We start from the raw sequence: 12,123 nt of genomic DNA, 5'->3' as shown, positions 1-12,123 counted from the left end.
ACCAACGAAAATCTAACGGGTCACAATAGTCCAGTCCCCAACCAATCATGGGCAGGGTGCAGGGCTGGGCAGTGTTTCATCTCCTTGAGCATGGGGTCACCTTGAGTTGGGGGCTGGTTTAATGGCAGCTAATAACAAAGGTGTATGTGAGAGAGTGGGAGTCCTGGTGAGGCGCTGTGGGTTAATGTGCTGGACTGCAAGGTCGGTTTGAACCGCAAGGTTGGTGGTTGAAGCTTACCAGCCACTCCTTGGAAACCCTATACAGGGTCATTATGAGTCGGAACCAACTCGCTGGCACTTAAAGACAAAAACATGTGCAAGAGTTGCCAACTCTGCTCAGGAAGGGGTCAGCAAAGACTTCAGGGAAGGAGTTGACACCTCATGGGTTACACACGAGGAAAATTAGGAATGAGTACAGAGAGATGAACAGAGGAACTGGTATTCCAGGTTGAAGGAACTCTAGAGCAGATGAATGTAGAGTGGGACCCATATACTGATGGGGAGGGAGCGTTAATGAACCAGACATGATTGTGAGTGATCCAGTACCTACTATATGTCATAGATCACAAAGGCTTTGTTTTGTGAGTTGGGAAAGCATATAGCAGGTAGTCAGTGGTAAATGAATGCAGGCTAGATTACTAAGGGCAGTTTAGGGCTGAAATGAGACTTGACTGGGCCTTGAAATGTAAAAACATGATTTTAATGAAAGACAATATGCTAATAAATATCATAATTAATATTGATGAGAAGATAATGACAGATGACACTAAAGGAGAGCAGAAACCAGGCAGACGAGAAAGTGTGTCAAACACTCCAGCAGGTCACTCTGTCTGGTCCTGTGCCTTAGATGGGCAGGAGGGCAGAGGAAGGACCTCATGACTCATATGGTTGCTGGTGGGAGGCTGCCTTTCCTTGGCTTGCTCTGGTTGCTACTGTCTCTGCCACAAGCTAGAGGATTTGCCTTGGGAGGAAGCCCATCCTCTCTAGAAGGCCACAGGTGCTCTTAGGAATTGTGATCCCTGGGGAAGTTTTACTCTGCCTGAGGTCTGTGAGAGCCACAGCCTGGTTCTCAAACATTGGCCCTCCCTTGCTTTTCCATGTTCAGATCCTTCAGGGCAAAGCCACGGGGACTTTGCAGTGGTGATTTACAGAGGGAATCCCCTTGAATGAGGGTCTCCCTGCAAAGTGCTAGTGGCCTGTCCACTGTTAGCAGAGCATCTGGGGGGATTGTGGGAGAGATGGGAGCAGTCAGCTCTTGTCTGACTGTGTAGGTGATCTCTGGGACTCTTTTTCTGATATTAATCATAAACTCTGTTCCACCACTCTGCGTACTGCCTGTAGGTCTTATCTTAATGGTCATAAACATCATAAAGCACAATAGTAATAATAGGATTACATGCCAGAGATTGCTTTCAGGCCTTACACTCATTCACTCAGTTAATTCTTGCAGTAACTTTTGAGGTAGGTACTTTCATCATTCCCATCCTATAACAGTGATATGATTTGCCCAAAGCCACGCAGACAGGATGCTGTAGGATCAGGTCTGAAACTAGGCAGTGTGTATTCTGGAATCGCTGTGGTTTACCATTGCAAGAGTGACCCTGAGGAAGGGAGATGAGGGATGACAGGGCCCAGGAGACCAGGAAGAATGTGGACAAGAGCTGGCTGTTGGGGTTGCATTCACTGCCAGCTTCCCGGAGCCTCTGGTCTGAGTGAATTCCAGCTCTGTTGTATGGGCTGAGGGAGGATACTGGGCAAATATCTTATACTTTCTAAGCCTTTGTTTCTTCATCTGTATGATGGGCTGTCATAAGAAGTAAATAAGGAAGTGTAAAGTGCTGGATACATTGGTTCTTGTTAGCTGCCATCTAGTTGATTCCTAACTCATGGAGACTGCAAACATAACAGCCTCCACTGAAAGATGGGTTGGTGGCTGCGTACAAGGTGCATCGGCCAGAAATTCAACCTGGATGTCCTTGATGGAAGGTGAGAGTTCTACTATGGGACCACCGTGGCCCATGCCTGACACATAGCAAAGCTGACAAACCACTGCTTTCGATTCATTTCTGACACATAAGGACCCAGAGGGCAGAGCAGAACTGAGCTGTAAGATTTCCACGGTTGTAAATCTTCACCAAAGCAGTCTGCTACATCTTTCTCCTGCAGAATAGTTGGTTGGTTTTCACTGCTGACCTTTTGGGTAGAACTGCACCATTAGAACTCTGTGATGCATAGTAGGTGCTCATTAAATGTAGCCCTTCTCTCTGACATAAACCCAATTCAGAGCAGGCGCAGTTCTTTCCAGATGTCATATCTTCTGCTATGCTTTGGAAAATGCAAAGATGAAGCAAGAGGTTAGAACAACGGGAATCGGGTGGGAAAATGTCCTAGAATGACCAGAGGAAAACCAAAATAAATTTAAAACTAACCCAAGAGCACACAAATGCCTGACAAGTGAATTTTCTCTGAAAACAATACCTCAGGAGGGCGTAGAGTTGTTCCAAAGATGATGCTATAAAACCCTCTATTGGCCTTTGGACTCGTCCTGCGTGCTCTCCACCATCCAGACCTGGTGCCTTCCACGGTAAGGGAGCATGAGAACAGGAACTAGCCTTTTAAATCACTTAGCCTAACCCCTTTAGTTTAGAGTGAAATCAAATCTCAGAGAAGGGAATGGTCTGCCCAGAGTCCCACAGGTTCTCAGGGCAAAGGTAGAAACAGACCTATTACTGTTAGTTCTGATTCACTGAGACTCCCATATGTTACAAAATAAAGAATTTTTCCATTCTATGTTCTTGCCTGGCATCTTTAATAAACCAGATCACCAGGCCTTTCTTCCACAGCACCTCTGGGGTGGTTTGAACTGTCAACTTTTAGATTGGTAGATGAGGAAAAAATCATTTGCACCATCCAGAGGACTAAAGTTATTGAAGACTTCATTTTGCTCGGATCCACAATCCACACACATGGAAGCAGCAATCAAGAAATCAAATGATATATTGCATTAGGCAAATCTGTTGCACAGGACCTCTTTCAAGTGTTCAAGAGCAAAGATGTTATTTTGAGGACTTACATGTGCCTGATCATGATATTTTCAATTGCCTCATGTGCATGTGAAAATTGGACAGTGACTAACTGGACAATGAATAATTGGAGAAGAATGATACATCTGAGTTATGGTGTTGGAGAAGAATATTGAAAATACCATGGACCACCAGAAGAACGAACAAATCTGTGTTGGAAGAAGTACTGCCAGAATGCTCTTTAGAAACTAGGATGGCAGGACTTTGTCTCTTGTATTTTGGACATATTATTAGGTGGGACCAGTCTCTGGAGAAGAACGTCATGCTTGGTAAAGTGGAGCATCACATGAACAAGAGGAAGACTCAACAAGATGGACTGACACAGGGGCAGCACCAATGGACTGAAGCCTAGCAACAATTGTGAGAATGGTGAAGGACTAGGCAATGTTTCTTTCTGTTGTGCTTAAGTCATAACTGACTCAATGGCACCTAACAACAACACAACAACATGGGCTATAGAACCAGAAGACAGGGCGTTGATCTGATCTATTGGTCTTTCCAACATAATGATGGCTCTCTCTCATCCTTCTCTCATATGTCGCTTTGGAGATGGATAATTTTCTGAATCTAGTGCCCTAGCTTATTCAAGATTTAGTCAGAAAGGTGGTGGTGATGGTTATGTGCGGTGGAGTTGGTTCCTACTCGGTAGCCACCCTGCATAGTGTTTTTGAGGCTGTAAATGTCTACGGGAGCAGAAAGCCTCTTCTCTCTCCCACAGAACTGCTGGTAGTTTCAAACTGCTGACTTAGGTTATCAGCCTGACTCATAACCCCTACACTACCAGAGCTCCTTAGTCTTAGCGTGGCTTTGGGCTATTGTTATTTAAAAAACAGAAACAATTAAACCTATCTCAGAAGGAAAGAGCTAGGGATGTGTCCATGGGTCTGCTTCTAGTAGTGGCTGGACTGAGTGGGGGTGGGGTACTAAGTGCAGGGAGGTTGCCACCAAGCGCTGTCTGTCAAGCATTTCTGTTTCTGAAAAAAAAAAAAAACATTATACAAAGGATAAGAGCCAGCCATTGCCGGGGTAGAAGAAAGGGCCATGGCCAATAGACTCTTGATTTAGGAGCTTTGGACTTATCCCGCAGGTACTTATTTAACGACATGGAGTCCTTGGGTTCCGTATGGGAAAGAGCTTGCAGAAGCGGCACCTGCCACTTTTAAAGAAATAACCGATGCCCGTGGAGGGCCTCGCAGGACACAACAGTTTCCCTGACTTAGAATGACCTAGTTCATTCCCTGTTTGCAGACAGGGAATGAACTAGGTGACCTCCGAAGGAACTTGCTGACACCAGCATTTGGGGTGCTTCTATGACTATGTGAAGGTGCCTTGTGTGCCCCGTGAGTGCACGAGTGAGAGCTGGTGTGCGGAATCTGTGTGTGAGTCCGTGGCCTGGATATGGGACCGCGTCCGAGACGCCCACTTGTGGCTCTGCTCTACCGCCAGGAGGAACCGGGCCTTTGTAGCCTCTGCTGAGCACGCCGCCCGATAGGAGAGCGGCAGGCTGATGACATGAGGGCGCCGTCTCCCCAGTGATGGCAGCGCGCGCTGCCTCGCCGCCTCCACCGCTCAGCCCTGGACTCCTTACGTCAGGGTAACTGGGTGCCCCCTCCGCGCAGGAGCCAGAGAGCAGCAGGGGAGAACAGAGTAGAGCGCGCCGCGAAGCCGGGAGCCCTAGCTGCGCGCCTAGCTCAGACGAGCTCCGCCGAGCCCAGCGCACTGAGGGCGAGCGCCGCAGAACCTGAGTCAGACGTCGCACCTGACCCGGCGCTCCCCAGTCGCCGCCGCCCGGACCCGCGGGGCGCCAGGCTTGTCCTGCGCGCTCTCCGCCATGCGCGCCGAGCTCCTTGGCTTTCCAGCGCAGCCCCAGCACCGCAGACACCAAAACCCGGGCCCCGGCGTCTCTCGCTGAAGTCGTTGGGCAACCAGGGCAGGGGGTCGTCACGTCGAGGGCGCGGCTCGGACTTGCGGAATCGGCCACCGAACGCGGGGAGCAGGGCTGCCCGCGCCGCCCCAACATTACCTCTCCCGGAGGCAAGGAGGAGCTGGTGGCGGTCGCCTCCCGGCTTTGGCAGCGGCGGCGGCGCGCCTGCCTGGCGGCCGTCGGTGTACTCCTGGCCATGGTACTCGGGCTGCTCATTGCCGTGCCGTTGCTGCTGCAGGCGGCGTCACCCGGCGCTGCGCACTACGAGATGATGGGCACCTGCCGCATGATCTGCGACCCGTACACCACCGCACCCGGTGGGGGTCCCGCAGGCGCCAAGGCACCGCCGCCCGGACCCAGCACAGCAGCTCTGGAAGTCATGCAGGACCTCAGCGCCAACCCTCCGCCTCCCTTCATCCAGGGACCCAAGGGCGACCCGGGGAGACCGGGCAAACCGGGACCTCGGGGACCCCCTGGAGAGCCGGGGCCCCCTGGGCCCAGGGGTCCTCCGGGGGAGAAGGGCGACTCCGGGCGTCCGGGGCTGCCGGGGCTTCAGCTAACCGCGGGCTCTGCGGGCGGCGTCGGGGTGGCGGGCGGCGGAGCCGGGGGCGGCGGCGACTCCGAAGGCGAGGTGACTAGCGCGCTGAGTGCCGCCTTCAGCGGCCCCAAGATCGCCTTCTACGTGGGTCTCAAGAGTCCCCACGAAGGCTACGAGGTGCTCAAATTCGATGATGTGGTCACCAATCTCGGCAATCACTACGATCCCACTACCGGCAAGTTCAGCTGCCAGGTGCGCGGCATCTACTTTTTCACCTACCACATTCTCATGCGGGGAGGCGACGGCACCAGCATGTGGGCGGATCTCTGCAAGAACGGTCAGGTCAGTGATCTCCACCCCTTCCAGCCCCCGTAGACCCTCGCCCACACCCCGGCGCCCTGAACCTCTCCCAGGAACCCAGTCTTCTTTATATCCACCCGCAAGAGCTGGTGGTGAGCGCGCCGCTGTGCCACACGCGCCCTGGCCAGTTCAAGGGAGTTTAGCCCTGGAGGCTGGGTCCAAGCGCCCAGATTCCCTGCCATCCGAACTGCAAATCCAGGCTACCCTCTTACTAGCCTGCAACCCCGCGACCACCTGTAGGGAGACCGCATTCTTTTTTTTAAGCATCCCCTGTACGTTCCCCGTCTCTCTGTTTCACTCTAACTTCCTTTCGTCTGTGACCTGGTCCCCACCCTTCGCCTCTGGGTCCCGTTTCCCGCTCTGGCACTGGAAGGCTGAGGAAGGAAGGGAACGGGGTAGGAGTGACCAAGTTGTAGAGGGCCTGGAGCAGGGGTGGGAGTCACGAGCTGGGAGCCAAGGACAGACAGAAGGCCCGTCAAGGGCGCTCCAGGTGGGAGACAGTAGGAGTCCAGGTAGAGGTGCCTAGGCCCACTGGCTCCCGCTACTCGCCCCCAGGTACGGGCCAGCGCGATCGCGCAGGACGCAGACCAAAACTACGACTACGCCAGCAACAGCGTGGTGCTGCACCTCGACTCGGGAGATGAGGTGTATGTGAAGCTGGACGGCGGGAAGGCGCACGGAGGCAACAACAACAAATACAGCACGTTCTCGGGCTTTCTTCTGTACCCGGACTAGAGGCGCGGGGAGCGCACCGGGAGTGACTGGCGAGCCCGGTTTCTTGACGAGGGCTACTCTAGATTCATGACACTTCCTGACATTGAAAAAGATATCCCTACTGTCCTTCCTGCCCCACCCCGGGACTTTACTAGTCTGCGACTCATCACCACACTCTGAGCTGCACCCCACCCCCACCCCGCCCAGTCCCTAACCCTGGAGAGAGACCCAAGCGCGCAAACGGCAAGCAGAGCGTGAACCTAAGTCCCTGTTTTGGCGACGCAGACTTTGCAGACACGGTTGGACTAGAAGGGCCGGACCAGCGACCGCCTGCCCTCTTCAGGTTCTCTTGGGGTACCGAGGCCTACCTAGGGCTCAATGCTCTGGCAAGGGAGGTAGGCCAAGGCAAGCACGGGTTTCCAGGAGGAGTCCTTCTTTGTGACCCAAAGTACTTGTACAAACGGCCCTGTCCATCTGCAAAAAATCTACCCACATCAGAATCCCAGCAAAGGAAAATTCACCTCCTCACACTGCACTATCAACTCAGCCCCACCCTATGCATTAAATGATGGTTTTAAACTTGGGCTCCGAAGTCTCTGTCAGTGTAGCCCTTGGGTCAGTACACCAGATGTCCACCTTGGCAAAGACACCTTAACTAGGTCCAGAATAGCTTCATCTATGCCCACATTGGCCAGCCTCTGACATGTCACTGTCTACCAGGGGTGAGTAAAGAGATGGAGAGACAGTATTCCACTCTTTCGGGAGGGTCTCCTCTAGGCTGAAGTCTTGAACTACAGGATACTATGGAGTGGGATCATTGGGTGGAAGAGTTAGAGGATGGCAGGAGAGAAACGGTCTCTGGCAATTTAGGCAAGTTTGTCTTCAGCTGTAGGACTAGGTCAGAGGGGAACAGTTTCTGGGGCAGGAAGGTTGAGGGAGCATCTCTGCAGAATGAAATGCCCAGTGAGGCATTGCTAAGGGAAGGAAAACTCTAGATGTTTGATTTTGAAAAAGAAGTGCAGAAATCCTGCAAACACACACTCACTGAGGAACGGGCAAATTCAGCACATGCCCATTTACTCCCACACCAGCTGGTTCCACAGTTCTCAAAAGAGGCAAGCCTATAATCATAAGGCTTGGGAAAAGACAGTCTCCTCTCTGATTTCCCCTTCCCATTCTACAGGGTATGGGGTCCTGCTCTGAACCCAAATGTGCTTGCTTGGACTTCTCCCTTCACTTCTTTTTGGTAATCCACACATACACAAGTTGGGAAAATACCCCACATGGCTTTGCTTTTCTTCTTTTCCTTCTTTTTGGTTGTTGTGAGAATGTGAAGTTCCCACAACAGTAAGCTACTACAAAATAACCAGCTAGCAACCTGTTAGTGCTCATGGAACTAATTTTGAATGTCGAATTGTTTGAAGAGAAATGTATGTGAGTGTGCATGCAGAGACAACCACAAACGTAGTTTACACAAAGCTGGATAGACATATATATATACACCCATGTAGCTAGAATGTGGTTATCTTCACACAATTCATGTTACACGCATGTTTGTGTGGTAGTGCTCTAGTCTGCCTGGCTGCCCCCAAAATGAATTCTTCCTGGAGGAAAAGCTGTGCTTCCCATTTAAAAAGACAATTACATCCCCTGCCTGGAGTCCTGTGGCTACTCCACTTTATGCTCTTATTTTATTTGAATAATGTTTTGTTGTCATTCACTTGAATATGAGCAATGATTGCTTTTGCTTTAAGTCCACGGGTGAAGTGTTTAAAGAGAACTAGGGGGAAAACTACCCCCCTCCCAATTCCAGACCCAAACAGAACTCTAATTCCCCATCCCACCTCCCATACTGATGGTGGATTTCAAACCCAGCTGGGTCCAGAAAAGGGGCTAGTCAAATAGGACCCATCTCTGCTTGTATCCGTATCAACTTCTAATGCTTGTCGATTGTATCATCTAGAAATGCGATTAAAACCAAATATCTAAGACCCAAATGAATTCTAATTGCTATGGATCTGCAATCCCCAGTGGGCCCCTAATCCTTTTTGACTTATTCCTCCCCTTCCTCCGATGAGATGGAGCTTAGAGACAAAGCCCTTGGTTTAAATTTCAAAAATTAAAATTGACATGCAGCGGTGGCTTTCCTAGCAGTGGGAGGAATTTCTAAGGAGGTGCCCAAGCCCAGCTTTATCCTCTGCATTAAGAAGCAATTTGTACTTCTAACAAAACCCCCCACCACTCCCCTTTGGCAGAAGGGCAGTGGAAATGCCTTGCATGGGTCTGGCAGTTCACAATACTTAGACAAATTTGTATCTGAGATTCTTCCATCTGTATTCCCCGGTGCAGCCAGGCTTCTTGCAATTCTAATGCCCAGGCTGCTGGGAGGTGCTGCCAGAGGTGTCAGCTGCTAACAGGATGATAGATTGATAAGGTGATGGAGGGAGGCTTGGCCAGTGGCAGAGCTTGCTAGCTAAGGAGCTATCTTTCTCTGAGTCTGTATACTCCCCGGATTCCAGGGATGACCCCCCACTGAACTTCATGTTCTAGTTATCTTTTTGGAAGGCTCCCTGACAAAGGTGGGGAGATCAACTTCCCCCCATTACTATCTTTGTGGTGTTGATACTATGAGACTAGAGGTGTGCAGAGAATGCAAGAAGCCCTTTGCCCCAGACACTTACCATTTTTATCTTTAGTTGAGTAGGGAATCACTTGTTATTGTTAAGTGCCCTTGAATCAGTTCTGACTTATATCGACTAGCCACTCCTTGGAAACCCTATCCAGGGACACTATGAGTTGGAACTAAATTGACGGCACTTAACAACAACCTAGGGTTTCTGAGGCTGTAAATCTTAGTGGGAGCAGAAAGCCTCATCTTTTGCTCAAGCAGCTGGTAGCTTGAACCACTGACCTTAGTTCAGTGCTCATACTACAGAGCCACCACACTCCAAAGTGAATCACTAACAATTGTAATTACACAAACACTGTTTGGATTTCCTCATTGCTTTGGGTGTGTTTTCCATATGTATTGTTTTGGTATGGTCCTACTGGCATCTCCCAGGACGTGGGATAGGCAGCAGTATTATGTCCATTTCAGTCGTGGGGAAATACGAGCACATTGGGGTTAAGTGACTTGCCTAACTTTCCAAAACTTACAAAAGGCTGAGGTGGGACTTGAATACACTCCAGGCTCTACTGGGAAGACAGGCAGGACCACCAGTGGAAGGAGAACAAATGGCTGGGACCCACTTCCTCCTCTCTCTCCTAGTGTAGGCAGTGTCGGTGTCCTCAGGTAGAGCCAGCTCTGCTCCTTAGACTTGGGCTGCTCCAGATAGAGGCTCCCACTCCTGAGGAATTTGATTAAATAGTTTAGCTATGGGGTCCATAGTGGTGGCTCACAAACTCCAAATGCTCCATCCATTTGGATCTGTCTTGCTCCATCAGCTACCCACTCTCCTCAAACCTTCTCCTTAGGGCACACTGACCATCTTCTCCTGTAACCGCTCCCCTGTCCCCCTTCTTAGAAGTACGGAGGGGACATCTTGCAGGTATAGAGTTTTTGCTTCTGAGTTGGGCACCTCTGTGAGTCACTACTTTCAGGTGCATGAGTGCACGAGACACACATGTAGCCCAGTAGTTTGGATGAAAGTCATGCCTTGTGACATTCCTCTCCTTGTTGTGTGAGCAGATGGCTCTTTTGCAGCCCAAGACAAAGATCCAGCCCACCTCTCCATCAGGCTCCAGTGACATCACATTGTCAGAGACCAGTTGCTGCAAACTCCTCTGATGATCCTGTCCTAGTTGGTTAAACAGTATATGAGCACTTATATCTAATTTGTTGTTGTTGTTGATGATAACTTTGGAGTGTGTTCTGACACAGAGCAACCCTGTATAGAGTTTCCAAGGAGTGGTTGGTAAGCTTGAGTCGCGGACCTTGCAGTTCAAACTGACCTTATAGTTCAGCATACTAACCCACAGCACCACACTAGGACATATCTGATATATGTACATGTATTTTACTTATGAGTAATTTATGTCCTGGTGTAGCCCTGTGGGTTATTACACTGGACTGCAAAGTTGGTTTGAACCGCAAGGTTGGTGGCTTGGGATCACCAGCTGTTCTTTGGAAACCCTATACAGGTTCACTATGGGTTGGAAGCGACTCAATAGCATTTAATAACAACACTTTCAGTCCTTTCACCTAAGGACCCCTGTGGCATAGTGGTTAAGCATTCAGATGTTAACTAAAAAGTCAACAGCTTGAACCCACTAGCTGCTCCTCAGAAGAAAGATGTGGTCATTGGGTTCTGTAAAGATTTACAGGCTTGGAAATCCTATAGGCACAGTTCTACTTTGTCCTTTAGGGATGTTATGAGTTGGAATAAATGTGATAGAAGTGGGTCCCTTTAACATGCCTTTTTTTTTTTTTTTTTTTCTGAAAGTTTAGGCAAAACACTTCTGTGAATCACAGGTAACGTGGTATACTTTAATTCTTGGAGTGCATGACTTCAGTCCAAAATCTTAGTACTAGTAATGCTTGATCTTTTTATCTTCTAAGTTTAAAAATAAATAAAACTAAGGCTTCTTCTTAGGTTGGGATGGAAGCCAACATTGAAATCTAGATGAGCGAAGTCTCTCCAGGCACCCTCTGAATAGGGGGAGGGCAAACTTGTCAGGGGGAAATCAGGGTGAGTTGAGGAATGTGTTTGTTTTTTGTTACTGTTGCATTTTAATTCCCTTGAATGAAGGAATGTCCTGCCCAAAGGAACATGAATCATAGCAGAAATTGTAGCACATAATATACAGCAAATACTTTGAGCAGTCATTTAAAAGAATAAATTTTATAAACATTTAAAAAACACAAAAATAAATAGGCAAGTGTAACGTGCCGTGTACCTGTAGTCCATTTTCATCGAAGTCAAGGACAATTGTGCAGCACCATATGATAAGCAAAGGAGCTCTGGTAGCGTAGTGGTTACGAATCGGGCTGCTAACCTCAAGGTCAGCAGTTTGAAACTACCAGCTGTTCTGCGGGAGAAAGATGAGGCTTTCTGCTCCCATAAAGATTTACAGCCTCGGAAACCCTGTACAGGGTTGCTATGAGTCGGAACCGACTCCATGGCACACAACAACATATGATAAGCAAGGAGCTCTAGTAGCGTGGTGGTTACGAATTGGGCTGCTAACCTCAAGATTGGCAGTTCGAAACTACCAGCTTTTCTGTGGGAGAAAGATGAGGCTTTCTATTCCCGTAAAGATTTATAGCCTCAGAAACCCTGTGCAAGGTTTGAGTCGGAATCCACTCCACGGTACTTAACAACAAAAACATTATGATAAGCACGGGAGCCCTGGCATGGTACTATAGGGTAAGTGCTTGACTATAAGGTTGATTTGAACTGCAAGGTCGGTGGTTCAAACTCACCACCTGCTCCTTAGAAACCCTATACAGGGTTACTATGAGTTGGAATCAACTCAACGGCATTTAACACCAGCACGGTTTTATT

The 12,123-nt window shown here is 49.4% G+C and overlaps 1 protein-coding gene across 1 annotated transcript; it reads left to right on the top strand.

Moving 5' to 3' along the window:
• Positions 1–5,203: 5,203 nt before the first annotated feature.
• C1QL2 (complement component 1, q subcomponent-like 2) lies at positions 5,204–6,640 on the top strand. Its single transcript, XM_006868723.1, has 2 exons — positions 5,204–5,887; positions 6,461–6,640. Exons 1-2 carry the CDS (start codon positions 5,204–5,206, stop codon positions 6,638–6,640), a joined length of 864 nt encoding a protein of 287 aa, XP_006868785.1.
• The last annotated feature ends 5,483 nt before the right edge of the window (positions 6,641–12,123 follow it).

The sequence above is a fragment of the Chrysochloris asiatica genome, unplaced genomic scaffold, assembly GCF_000296735.1.
Source record: "Chrysochloris asiatica unplaced genomic scaffold, ChrAsi1.0 scaffold00123, whole genome shotgun sequence".
NCBI lineage: Eukaryota > Metazoa > Chordata > Mammalia > Afrosoricida > Chrysochloridae > Chrysochloris > Chrysochloris asiatica.
This window is presented reverse-complemented; position numbering and strand designations above follow the sequence as displayed.